At 42.1% G+C, this 13459-nt stretch overlaps 1 protein-coding gene across 1 annotated transcript in view; it reads left to right on the top strand.

The window, feature by feature from the left end:
* depdc5 (DEP domain containing 5, GATOR1 subcomplex subunit) overlaps positions 1-13459 on the top strand; it is a 393910-nt gene that overhangs the window by 290853 nt on the left and 89598 nt on the right. Inside the window, 3 exon segments of the mRNA XM_037681974.1 lie at positions 336-438; positions 679-741; positions 878-888. Of these exon segments, the coding sequence (XP_037537902.1) occupies positions 336-438; positions 679-741; positions 878-888 (177 nt within the window).

Below are 13459 nucleotides of genomic sequence, written 5' to 3'. Positions count from 1 at the left end.
ATGTTGAGTAGAATACTCTTAGGTTTTATGACATACCATACAGTTTTTTTTATTTGTAAGATTTACATAAATCTTAATAATAAGTTATACTATTCTTGCTTTTATCTTAATGAAGTCATTGGTGGGCTGGATTGATCTCACTCGTGGGCCGCCAGTTGAATAGTCCTGTCCTACATTGTGGCTCAGACTACCAAAAAGTACAGATGAAAGTAATCTGGTACACAGGATCTTCAGAGGTGGTCTGAGTCAAGTATACTGAGAGTTTAGCGTCATCCAAGTGTGATTAGATTGATCAGGATGAACATTAATGCCAGCTCCAAACTGTTTCCCCTCAGGACTTTGGAGGAACAGCAGCAGCAACAGTCCAAACCCTCAGCAGCTGGAAGCGACCTGTCAAGTGTTGCTACAGCACCCACCTTCGTAGACAGTCCACGCAAGGTGAGAGCTTAACTGTGGTCACAACACGTTGTATAACGTTAGACTTGTAGCTTTACAAAGTCATCTGATTTTATATTTGCTTTGATTAAATACATCATTTGTTGAATTAGCTTCTATTTGCTAGTTTCTGGTGTGGGACTTCTGTTGTCTTTGTTTTTGCTTTTTCTGCCATCTTTTCTGTCCTTTTTGCTGAGATGTGGCTGTTTGATCTGGGGTTTTGTTCTTCCTGAATGCTATCAGGATGCTGCCTTTATTCTGGATTTTATTCGTAGCCCTTGCTCCTCCAACATCGGTCACTTTCAGGTCAGTAACAGGAGCTGCAGAGTTGGCTGAATCTAGACACAGACAAGTGTGTTGGTACCCTTACAGCTCAATGAAGCAATGCTTCAACTTTCATATGAATTCGTTTTATTATCTAACATGCATCTGCATTGTTTAGTACGTGGTGGAGTGAGTAAATATTATTTGTAAATTTAGTGAACAAACAATTGCTTTGTTTATTTTGCAAAGATATGCTAAAATATGGTAAATAAATGGACTGTACTTATATATCACCTTCCTCTTATTTCAAGATACTCAAAGCTCTTTACAACAATCTGTGCCTCATTGACCCATTCATATAGCTCTATACTAGATCTCTACAAAGATAATTGAACAAATCATTCTAAAGAGACTAATCAGAGCTTTATCACATTCGTACACCGATGGGACACACATCAGAGGCAATGGGGGGTTCAGTGTCTTGCCCAGGGACACTTTGACATGTAACTGCTGGTGGATTCAAACCCCCAACTCACGCATTGAAGGACGACCGCTCTAACCAGTCAGCCACAGCCGCCCCAAATACTGTGGACAGATTTGTTGGCACCCTTAAAGAGACTAAAATCACTGCATTCTAGTCATGTTTCAAACAAAGGCCCTGTTTCCACATGAACAGTCTCCGGAAACATCCCAGCAGTCAGGTCCTCTGGATGGTTTCTGTGGATTGCAGTGCTTCTCAATTAGTTTCTGTTATGGTCCCCCAGGAAGACGTAAACATGTCGCGCCCCCCAATTCTTCACAGTGACTGTAAATAGTATAATTTGTCTATAAATTTGTTATAAGTACACCTCTGCATAACATTGTGTCCTTATTAACATTAAATAAATTTTAAAAAGAATATAGATCAACTTCCAACAAAGAGTCTGTAACAGAAACAACGTAAAGTGCATCAATTTGTCTGAAATTAAAAAATATATACATCCTTATTTAAACTGTAAATATTTTTGACCATTTGATACTGAACAATAAAATATAATCAATAAATAATAATAAAATCAAATTGATCAGCAACATTTTAACTCAGAAGTGTTATATAAAACACTTTGACCTACAAAACAAAAATTAATAAAACAATTTGTGCAGATTTTTTAAAAATCAAAATGAGGAAGAATGCCCATAGCCCTCTGCCCTAACAGTGGATACTGCCTCTCTACACTCAGCCAGAATTCACTCAGTGTCTGTGATGTGAACCTCAGTCCCAATGTGAAGTCAGACGTCATATCAATGAACTGGTCCTCTGCAGAACTGAAACCAGTTGGAGCTGGTGCATTGAAGGGATCTCTCACCCAGTCATACTGGGAACTGTCTTCAGGGAATGTAAAAAAAGTTAAATCTGGTCCTCTGGACATTAAAAACAAAAAAAAAACAATGTAGAAACGTTTTGTCTTTCATCCGAAAGACTTCCTCAGTGTGAGGTGCTGTATTCAGCTCAGTCTTATAAATAGCACCGTCTCAGAGTGGATCAACCAGTTTGCTGCTAACAACCAAAACCAGCTGATCACATGCTCAAGAAGGACCATCAACCTAACAATGGATCATTAGCACACTGATGGCTGTTTACTGTTCACAGGGGGCTGAGTGATACTAGCAATCACAGCATTGTAAGAGGGGGACAGTTGAACCCGGAGGCCTCCACCCCTGTTTAATGATGAATGATTTCTTTTCACAAATATGGCCTCCTTTACTCCTTCTCAAACCATTGTTCCTCTCTATCCAGGATGTCCATCCATCCATCCATTTTCTTCCACTTATCTGGGGTCGGGTCGCGGGGGTAGCAGCTTAAGTAGGGAGGCCCAGACTTCCCTCTCCCCAGCCACTTGATCCAGCTCCTCCGGGGGAATCCTGAGGCATTCCCAGGCCAGCCGAGAAACATAGTCCCTCCAGTGTGTCCTGGGTCTTCCTCTGGGTCTTCTCCCGGTGGGACATGTCCGCAACACCTCACCAGGGAGGCATCCAGGAGGCATCCTAACCAGATGCCCAAGCCACCTCAACTGGCTTTTCTCGATGTGGAGAAGCAGCGGCTCTACTCTGAGTCCCTCCCGAATGACCGAGTTTCTCACCCTATCTCTAAGGGAGAGCCCAGACACCCTGCAGAGAGAACTAATTTCAGCCGCTTGTATCCGAGATCTCGTTCTTTCGGTCACAACCCAAAGCTCATGACCATAGATGTGAGTAGGAATGTAGATCGATCAGTAAAATGAGAGTTTCGCCTTTTGACTCAGCTCTCTCTTCACCACGACAGACCTGTACAGCGCCCGCTTCACTGCAGACGCTGCACCTATCCGCCTATCGATCTCACGCTCCATTTTTCCCTCATTCATGAACAAGACCCCAAGATACTTGAACTCCTCCACTTGGGGTAGGACCTCCTCCCTGACCCGTAGAGGGCACTCTACCCTTTTCCGGCTCAAGACCATGGGCTCGGATGTTTGGAGGAACTGATCCTCATACCGGCCGTGCCGCACTCGGCTGCGAACCGCTCCTGCGAAAGCTGTAGATCACGATTTGATGAAGCCAATAGGACCACATCATCTGCAAAAAGCAGAGACGCAATCCTAAGGCCACCAAAACGGATCAACTCAACACCTTGGCTGCGCCTAGAAATTCTGTCCATAAAAGTTATGAACAGAATCGGTGACAAAGGGCAACCTTGGCTGAGTCCAACTCTCACCGGTAACAAGCCCAACTTACTGCCGGCGATGCGGACCAGGCTCTGACACCGGTCATACAGGGACCTAACAGCCCGTATCAAAGGGCCCGGTATCCCATACTCCCAGAGTACCCCCCACAGGGTTCCCCAAGGGACGCGGTCGAACGCCTTCTCCAAGTCCACAAAGCACATCTAGACCGGTTGGGCAAACTCCCACGCACCCTCCAGGACCCTGCTGAGAGTGTAGAGCTGGTCCAGTGTTCCATGACCAGGATGAAAACCGCACTGCTCCTCCTGAATCCGAGGTTCGACTATCTGACGGACCCTCCTCTCCAGAACCCCCGAATAGACCTTACCAGGGAGGCTTAAGAGCGTGATTCCCGTGTAGTTGGAACACACTCTACGGTCCCCCTTTTTGAATAGGGGGACCACCACCCCGGTCTGCCAATCCAGGAGAACTTCCCCCCATGTCCACGCAATATTGTAGAGTCGTGTAAGCCAACACAACCCTACAACATCCAGAGCCTTAAGGAACTCTGGGCGAATCTCATCCACCCCTGGGGCCCTGCCACCGAGGAGCTTTTTAACCACCTCGGTGAATCTCAGCACCAGAGATTGGAGGGCCCAACCCAGAGTCCCCAGGTTCCGCTTCCTCAGTGGAAGACGTGCCGGTGGGATTGAGGAGGTCTTCAAAGTATTCCGCCAACCGACCCACGACATCCCGAGTTGAGGTCAGCAGCACACCACCCCCACTATAAACAGTGTTGGTGGTGTACCGGTTTCCCCCCCCCGAGACGCCGGATGGTGGACCAGAATCGCCTTGAAGCCGTGCGGAAGTCATTCTCCATGGCCTCTCCAAACTCCTCCCATGCCCGAGTTTTTGCTAACAAGTCCTCCTCTCTGGACGCATTTCACTCACAGTATGCAGCAAGAAAGAGTATAAACTCAAAGCGAGAGCGACACCTGCCCCCTCTTTCTTCTTTCACGTTGACAACATTATTTAGTTTTATCGATTGTCAAAGCACAAGTTTGATGTTTTTAAATTTGTTATAAAAACAGATGTTTAACAAATGTTAGGACTCTATTTTTTGCTAACAAAATATATTTTGTCATTAAACAACTTGTCAGGTTTTTCTCTTGTGAGCACGTTCCCCTGGACCCCCCAGCCAGCTCGCTCACTCTTGCGCTCTTTGCAGCTTATCTGCAGCTGCAGGATCATGTTTCAAACTGTGCTTCAAAAAGCTGTGCACTGCAAAACGTGCTCATTGTAGCCATTAAACCTGACTTCCTCAGTTTGATTAAAAAAAATCAGCACAAATTATTTTATTCATTTTTGTTTTGTAGGTCAAAGTGTTGTATATAACACTCCTGACTTAAAATGTTGCTGATCAATTTGAATTTATTATTATTTATTGATTGTATTTAATTTGATTGTTCAGTATCAAATGATCAAAAAAAAATTACAGTTTAAATAAGGATTTTTTATTTATATTTTTTCAGGCAAATTGATACACTTTATGCCTTTTCTGTTCAAGACTATAAAACAATGTTAATAATCTTTGTTGTAAATTGATCTATATTTCTTAAAAGGGTTTATCTAATGTTTATAAGGGTACAATGTTATGCAGAGGTGTCCTTATAACAATTTTATAGACAAATGATACTATTTACAGTCGCGGAGGAGAGTTGGGGTGGGGGGCCACGAAATGTTTACAGGGACGTAACAGAAAATAATTGAGAAGCACTGTCCTAGCTCCTGTCTTGTGTGGGATTTCTCCTTCTGCCTGGCTCCTGAGTTAGTGGGGACGCTGTCTGCTCTGTGATACAGAGTCCTGATGACTCCTAACTTGTGCTCCAAAGGTTGATGGGAGTCAAACTGCAAATACTGGTCTGTGTGGGTGGGTTTGCGGTACACCTCAGTTTGCAAATGTCCTCTATCAGAGACTGAGACCTCACAGTCCAAGAAAGCCAACTTGCCATGTTTTTCATCTTCTCGTGTGAACTTGATGTATTTATCCACAGAGTTGATGTGATCAGTAAAATGTTGGACTTCCTGAGATTTTATTTTAACCCAGGTGTCCAACATCAATAGAAAGGAGAGGGATGCACTCACCACTCTTAGCAAGGACAAAAACACCATCATTCTCCCGGCAGACAAAGGAATGTGCACAGTGATTTTGAACCAGAAAGACTATCATGAGAAAGTTATGACACTTCTTAGTGACTTAATTATGAACCTCTGAAAAGAGATCCAGGAAGTGGTTACAAGAAGAAGTTAATAAATTGCCTGAAAATTTTGGAACAGGACAAGGCTATTGACCGTTTTCTGTACCACAGACTGTACCCAGGGGAGGCCACACTTAGTCTGTATGGTTTACCTAAAATCCACAAACAAGGTGTACCTTTAAAACCAATTGTTAGCATGATTAACTCTGTCACTTACAATGTTTCCAAATATCTGGCGTCTGTACTCATCCCTTTAGTTGGCAGCTCAGAACACCACATACAGAACACCATGGACTTTGTGGATAAGGTGAGGGATGTCATCATAGAGACTGATGTTCTCTGATGGTCTTTTTTGATGTCACATCACTCTTTACGTGCATTCCTGTTGATGATGCAGTAGAGGTGGTCAGTTTAAGGTTAAAATCAGACACCACTCTGAGCAGCAGGACCACACTTTCCACAGAGCAGCTGTGTCAACTCTTGAAACTGTGCCTGCAGTCAACCTACTTCACATATGGGGAGCAATATTATAGGCGGAAACATGGGTGTGCTATGGGGTCTCCAGTTTCTCCTATTGTTGCCAACCTGTACATGGAGGAGGTAGAAAAGAGAGCCTTGGTGTCCTTTTCAGGGACACCACCAAGTCATTGGTTCAGGTATGTTGACGGCACCTGGGTTAAAATTAAATCTCAGGAAGTCCAACATTTTACTGACCACATTAACTCTGTGGATAAATACGTCAAGTTCACACAAGAAGATGTAAAAAATGGCAGGTTGGCTTTCTTGGACTGCGAGGTCTCAGTCTCTGATAGAGGACATTTGCAAACCGAGGTGTACCGCAAACCCACCCACACAGACCAGTATTTGCAGTTTGACTCCCATCACCCTTTGGAGCACAAGTTAGGAGTCATCAGGACTCTGTAACACAGAGCAGACAGCGTCCCCACTAACTCAGGAGCCAGGCAGAAGGAGAAATCCCACACAAAACAGGCTCTAGAGCAATGTGGATATCCTAACTGGGCCTTCCTGAAAGCAGAGAAGAAACCCAATCAGGACTCCAGTCAGCCATCAGGTGAAAAGGAGGAACCCAGACCAGTGGTCATTCCGTATGTTGAGGGAGTATCAGAGAAACTGAGACGTTTATTTTCTCTAAACAACGTCCCAGTGGCTTTTAAACCCCAAAATACATTAAAGACTGGTTCATCCCAAAGATCCAGTCCCCCGGCACAACCAGAGTAATATTGGGTATGCTGTTCAGTGTCAGGAGGGCTGTAATCAGTCTTACATCGGGGAAACTAAACAGCCACTGGCCAAAAGGATGGGCCAGCACAGAAGATCAACATCATCAGGCCAGGACTCTGCAGTCTACACTCATCTCCAGGCCAGTGGTCACTTTTTCAGGGATGAAGATGTTCACACAGAAAAACAAAGAGTCACTAATCTGGGAGTGATAATGGACCCTTCCCTGAAACTTAACAATCATGTAAACATGATTGTTAAATCATGTTTCTTCCAACTGAGGCGGCTGTCTAAACTGAAGCCCATATTGTCCAAAAATAACCTGGAGACAGTAATACATGCATTCAGTTAGGGATGGGGTCGATCCAATCCAGTATTGGTATCGGCCTCCGATACCAGCATAATTTACGTATCAGATTTTTCCGATCCACGTGCCGATATTTCCGATCCATGATGCATGTTGGCTTCAAACTATGGAATGGATTTTCTGAACGGCGGCATGTCTCACGAACCCAGAGTAATAAGACCCGCCTCACATTCAGGAAATCGAGTTCATAGTTTGCAGCAGCTACAACGTGAGGACTGAGTTAGCAGCACTGTGGCTAACAGCTAACAAACTTTTCATCTAAACATGTCGCTGTGTGGAAGTATTTTACACTAAACACCACAAAACAAGACAGCAACATGCAATGTCTGCAGAGCCACAGTGCCACATTAAACCACGTTAAAGTTAGTTTTACGTTGGACATTCGAGCTCCGGGGCTTCAGCGGGGCGCTGCTGTCGCTGAATCCGAAACAAGCGACTCGACCCCGGCCAGCTGCGTCCAATCTGCCCCGCTCAGTCTGCCTGTCTCTGAGGAGGGACAGACTGAGCAGGGCTGCCCCAAATCAGGCTGCTTGCTTCAGACTGAACAAGAAGAAGACATCGCTGAAACCACGGAGCTCAAATATTTACAGAGAAGTTGCTAAACTTGATCATAATTAATGACCAGCCACTATCAGTTGTAGAAAACAAAGGATTTCACAGTTTGATACTTGCAGTCAAGATATAGTTTACCCTCCAGGAGATATTTATCAGTACAACAGTAGACAATCAAAAAAAAAACATGATTTGAAAATTATACATATTAAAAACAAAAGACAGCTACATTATAAAGTGATGTAAAATACCAACATGTCTGTTGGTTTATGCCAGGTGTTTGAAGCCGTTTAACATTTTATTTTATTTAATTCATTTATTCATTCATTTAAAAGAAACAAAATAAAATAAAATAAAAACATCAAAAAGAAAACATTGAATGAAAAGAGTGCAGAAAGAAGAAAAAAACTTATATCTTATTTAAAAAAATATAAAATAACTTTTAACAATCACTTAAATTAATCACTTTAATATCCACTTTAAAACTAGGAATAAAAATAAACATGTTTTGTGTTAGCAGAATTTAATCCTAACTTTAAAACTTATCCAAAATTAATAAAACTTACCTCAAGTTGTCTTTTTGGACATGCATGAATATATTTGCACAAATTGTACTTGAGAGGAGTGTAGTAAACTCGGCCTCCGACCAAAACCTGCCTCTGAGGACCTTCATGGGACAGGAACTGTTATTTAATTTATTTGAATCCATAAATACAAATTAGCTCATCCAGAGACTTTCTAATTGTATCCTGAAGTAATCAATTGTAAGAACACTCTTCTTTTTATTATCATTACTATTTTACAATATCTTGATAAATCAAAAGTGTGTTTAGTTCATATCATTTCTAATGGTGAAGTGAACCACTCATTTTAAATCAACTGTGAAACAGTATTAATGATTTTTTTTAAAACCTCATTTAAATTAGAAATCAAGTTAAATGTCTATTTACAAAGTAATTATGCATTTTGATTTTCTGTCTAAAGGAGAAGTAGTGATGTCGGTCAAAAGTCAGAGACAGTCAGAAAGAAGTTATTAGAACGGGCTGTATTGCTTTTAAACCTAGCAGACGGTAAAAAGAGAAACACTGGCATCTGCGTTGTCTCACTTCGCCATAACATTTCTCTGTCTGTACTTGTATTATGAAATTCTTTATCAAAGGGTTCGTGAACGATCGGCACCAGATATTCAGACAAGAGGAAAAATAAAACACAGAGACTGTAACTTGCTAGAATAATATTTGTCATTTATTAATCTGCCACAAGAAAACAGCCAAGCAAAGTCATGTACAGTTGGTACACTCTTAACACACAAATTGATATGAGTATCTCTCACCGTGACAAATGATCGGGAAGCCTTTCGATCCAAATGACAGAACTCACATCAACAACTGCATGGCACCGCGCGCTGGTCCACACAAGACTTCTAAAATTCCCTTGCCTGTCACACTTCCTTTATACCTTTTCCCTGACCGGATCGCGTGAGAGCAGTGAAAAACAAGTTTGATGGTTACCAGAACAACGGATGAGGAGCTGGTGATTTATTACCAACAAGGAGCACTGTGACCGCAAAGCGGGCCAAGACCTTGAAGCCAGAAATACTCCTTAAACTTTGCAAAGCATTAGACACTGCACTCCTCCGTCCCTCTGCAAACCATCAAAGAGTGTCCCAACAATTAACAAAGGCAACATAAATCATTCCACCCTTTGTTCTTTATGACATGTTAAACAAAGTACAATCCCTAATATGTGAATAACACGTTGTATAAGTGTGTTTTCAAACTACATGTAAATGAGTGTAAAATAAGTATAAATTGACATAAAAGCATCAAAATAATCATTCCTATATCAGTACTAAACGTTCCTAAACATTCTTGCACTCTTTGTTGACTTTTAATAACCCTCTGACATCACTAGAACCACCCCTTGTTGGTTGTTTCAACCAATCAGGAAGTCCTAAGTGACCGGAAGTAAGAACTCTTTTAAAAGTCGACACTTCCTGGAACCATTCAGTCTACTCCATCTTCTGGAGTCTTAACCGTCTTCTCAAGTTCTTCTGAGTTCTTCTGAAGTCTTGGATCTGAGTTGAACTCAGTCTTTGATGGAGTCTTCTCAATCCTTCGGGAGTTTTCCACTCCTGAGTGGGATCTCTGACGGACTCACAGAGACTTGCTGTGAATCCACCCGGGTGTAACGCCTCCAACTTCGAAGGGAGCTGAGCCTGTTTGTTGAACGGCGTAAATCGACATGACTTCTGACGATGACCAGCTGCTCTAACCGGAGACGCTGGAAGGTAGCGTTGAAATGGACCCGACACCGGAGCTGATTTATCTCCTGCGAAGGTAACGAGTCGTCACGTGCTAAGTGTACCGGAGGTTTGAGCTGGTGATTGAAAGAAGCGTGCCAATTCTGGTCAACAACATACACCTCCCTTTATCCATCTCTTCTTTAAACCTCTAAACTCCTTCCTTTAAACTCTTCTATTTTGCCAGTAATCTAGATGCCTTCAGAAATGTCTTGTTGTCTTATTAGTAAAGCGTGCCAAGTTTTATTAATCAGAACCAGATCAGCTAATCAAGTGTACATGTTTTGATGTTAAATTTTGATTCTGTTAAATAAATGACCACATTTATTCTGATGGGTCAAAGGAAATTAATGTCTCATGTCACTGATTAAACAATCCACTCACAGTTATCTTGGTCACATGGCATTAATTTAACTCAAAAACGAAAGAACCCGTTATATTTAAATAATTAATTAGTAGTGAAGATACAGCGAAGCTGCACCCCACTTTCACTACATTTAGTGGGACCGTACGTGTTTTAAATAACACATTTGGTGGGACCGTATGTCCACAGCACAGCTGTCCTTGACACACTACAGGAGTGTAGTGTGTCAAGGACAGCTGTGCTGTGGACACACTACTAATTAATTATTCTTAAAGCTAGTTCAAGCACAAAGAATATTAATTATTTAAATACAATGAATTCTTCTTTTTCGAGTTAAATTAATGCCATGTGACCAAGATAACTGTGAGTGGATTGTTTAATCAGTGACATGAGACGCCATTTAATCTTTGACCCATCAGAATAAATGCGGTCATTTATTTAACAGAATCAAAATTTAACATCAAACATGTACACATTGATTTGCTGATCTGTTTCTGATTAATAAACTTGGCACGTTTTACTAACAAGACAAGAGAACATTACTGATTGAGGCTGATTCACCTCTGAAGGCATCTAGATTACTGGCGAATAGAAAAGTTAAAGAGGAGAAATAGATTTTTATAGATTTAAAGAGGTATGAAAGCTATGTGTGGAACCAGGACATTGCACCCTTCCTCCGACATCCCGCTCAGCTTTCCGGTACACTTCAGAACGTGCAGCGACTTTGTTACCTTAGATGGGGGATACCTCCACTCCGGAACAGAAGTCCATTAGTACGTTCCCTTTACAGCGTCTCCGGTTAAAGTAGCTGGGAATCTTTAGAATAAATGCCGAAGTACTCGGTTCCACCGAATAAGCTTTTTTAGAAGTGGAGCATTTACTGCTCGGGTTGAGTGCACAGTGATGCGAGCTGTGACTCCGCTAAATGGAGGGACCCCTTGGCACATGGTCTCATCCATCCGCTGCTTAATTGAGTCTCATCTCTGACCGAAAGTTACAGCAAGACTTAGAAGAGACTAAGACTTAAGACTCCGACTGATTTCCAGGACTGAACTCCAGGACAGAACTCCAGGACTGCACTTCAGGACTGAACCCCAGGACTCCACTGAATAGTTCCACGAGGTGTTCCTTTTAAAGGGGTATACACTTCCTGTTACGTGGTACTTCCTGATTGGTTGAAACAACCATCAGGGGTGTGGTTGTAGTGATGTCAAGAGGGTCACTAGAAGTCAAGAGACAACAGGAATGTTTAAACAACGGTTAGTACAGACGGAGAAATGTTTATTAAGAGGTGAGAGGAAGGTGCCAGGAGTTCTTATTTACCGTCTGTGAGTTTTAAAAACAAGACACTTTGTTCTAATAACATGTCTCTTGACTTTCGACCAACATCACTACTCCTCATTCAGACAGAAGACTAAATGCACACTTACTTCATAAATGGACATTTAACTGTATTATCAAAGTCTAATAAGGTTTAAAAATCATTAATACTGTTTCACAGTTGATTTAAATGAGTGGTTCACTTCAACATTTAGAAATGGTATGAACTAAACACACTTTTGATTATCAAGATATTCTAAAATAGTAATGATAATGTAAAAAAGAAGTGTTCTTTCAATTGATTAATTCAGGATACAATTAAATAGTCTCTTGATGAGATCATTTGTATTTCTGGATTCAAATCAATGAAATAACAATTCCTGTCCCCTGAAGGTCTTCAGAGACATATTGTTGTCGGAGGCCTAGTTCACTACAGGAGATTATTACAGCCTCATATAAAATCAATAATGATCATGATATCGGAACTGGATCGGTATCGGCCATTATTCAGATTTAGGTATCGGGATCGGATAGGAAGTAAAAAAAGTGGATCGGTGCATCTCTACATTCATTATATCTAGGCTTGATTACTGCAATTCGTTCCTGTTTGGTATCTGTCAGACCTCCATTGCACGACTACAACTGGTCCAGAATGCAGCAGCCCGATTTTTAACCAGTACAGGCAAAAGAGAGCACATTACACCAGTTTTGGCTTCACTGCACTGGTTACGGTTCACATTCGAATCCAGTTCAAAATACTCCTGTATGTCTACAAATCGCTGTACAGTTTTGCCCCCCCATCTCTCTGATCTGCTACAACTGTATGTCCCACCACGTTCCCTGAGGTCAGCGGACCAGTTGCTCCTCACAGTTCCAGGAATTTGTCTTAAGTGCAGAGGTGACAGGGCCTTCTCTGTAGCAGGACCAAGTCTTTGGAACGAGTTACCTCTGCTTGTCAGACAGGCCCCCTCTATCTCGGTTTTCAAGTCCCGTTTAAAAACTCACTACTATTCAGTAGCTTTCAACACCAGTTGATCTGTGTTTTGATCCTGTATGCTCCACACTGGTTTGTTGTCATATTTATTATCTGCATCGTTTTTATGTCTATATTTCTGATTTACTTCATTTTGTATTTTGCTTTGTGTGTTACTTGTTGTTCTGTCTGTACAGCACTTTGGTTGACCTTGTAGCTGTTTTAAGTGCTCTATAAATCAAATGGTATGGTATGGTATGGTATGGTACATCCTGGATAGAGAAGAACGATGGTTTGAGAGAGGAGTAAAGGAGGTCATCTTTGTGAAAAGAAACCGTCCATCATTAAACAGGGCTGGAGGCCTCCAGGTTCAACTGACTCCGCTTTTTGGGTGCATTCACACCAGCCCTGTTTAGTCCGCTTTAATTAAACTCTAGCTCGTTTTCCTAGAAAGTCTGGTTCGTTTGGGGAGGTGTGAACGCACCATCGAACTCTGTCACGGAACAAAAAGGCGAACTCTGGCCCGAGCTAAAACCTAGGTCTCGGTCTGGTAGAAGCGAACTCCAGCGCGGTTCGAGTACAGTGTGAAAGTAAACAGACCAAGCCCCGCTCCACAAGCAGGAAGTGGAGTACAGCGCAGAGCAAACAAACACGCATTTTTCTTACCTTATATGGAGCCGTCAGCTGCCTTGTGTGAAAAACAACAT

The sequence above is a fragment of the Nematolebias whitei genome, chromosome 9 (genome assembly GCF_014905685.2).
Source record: "Nematolebias whitei isolate Nwh7 chromosome 9, NemWhi1, whole genome shotgun sequence".
Taxonomy (NCBI): Eukaryota; Metazoa; Chordata; class Actinopteri; order Cyprinodontiformes; family Rivulidae; genus Nematolebias; species Nematolebias whitei.
The sequence above is the reverse complement of the archived record's forward strand: the minus strand, read 5'-3'. Positions and strand labels throughout refer to the sequence as shown.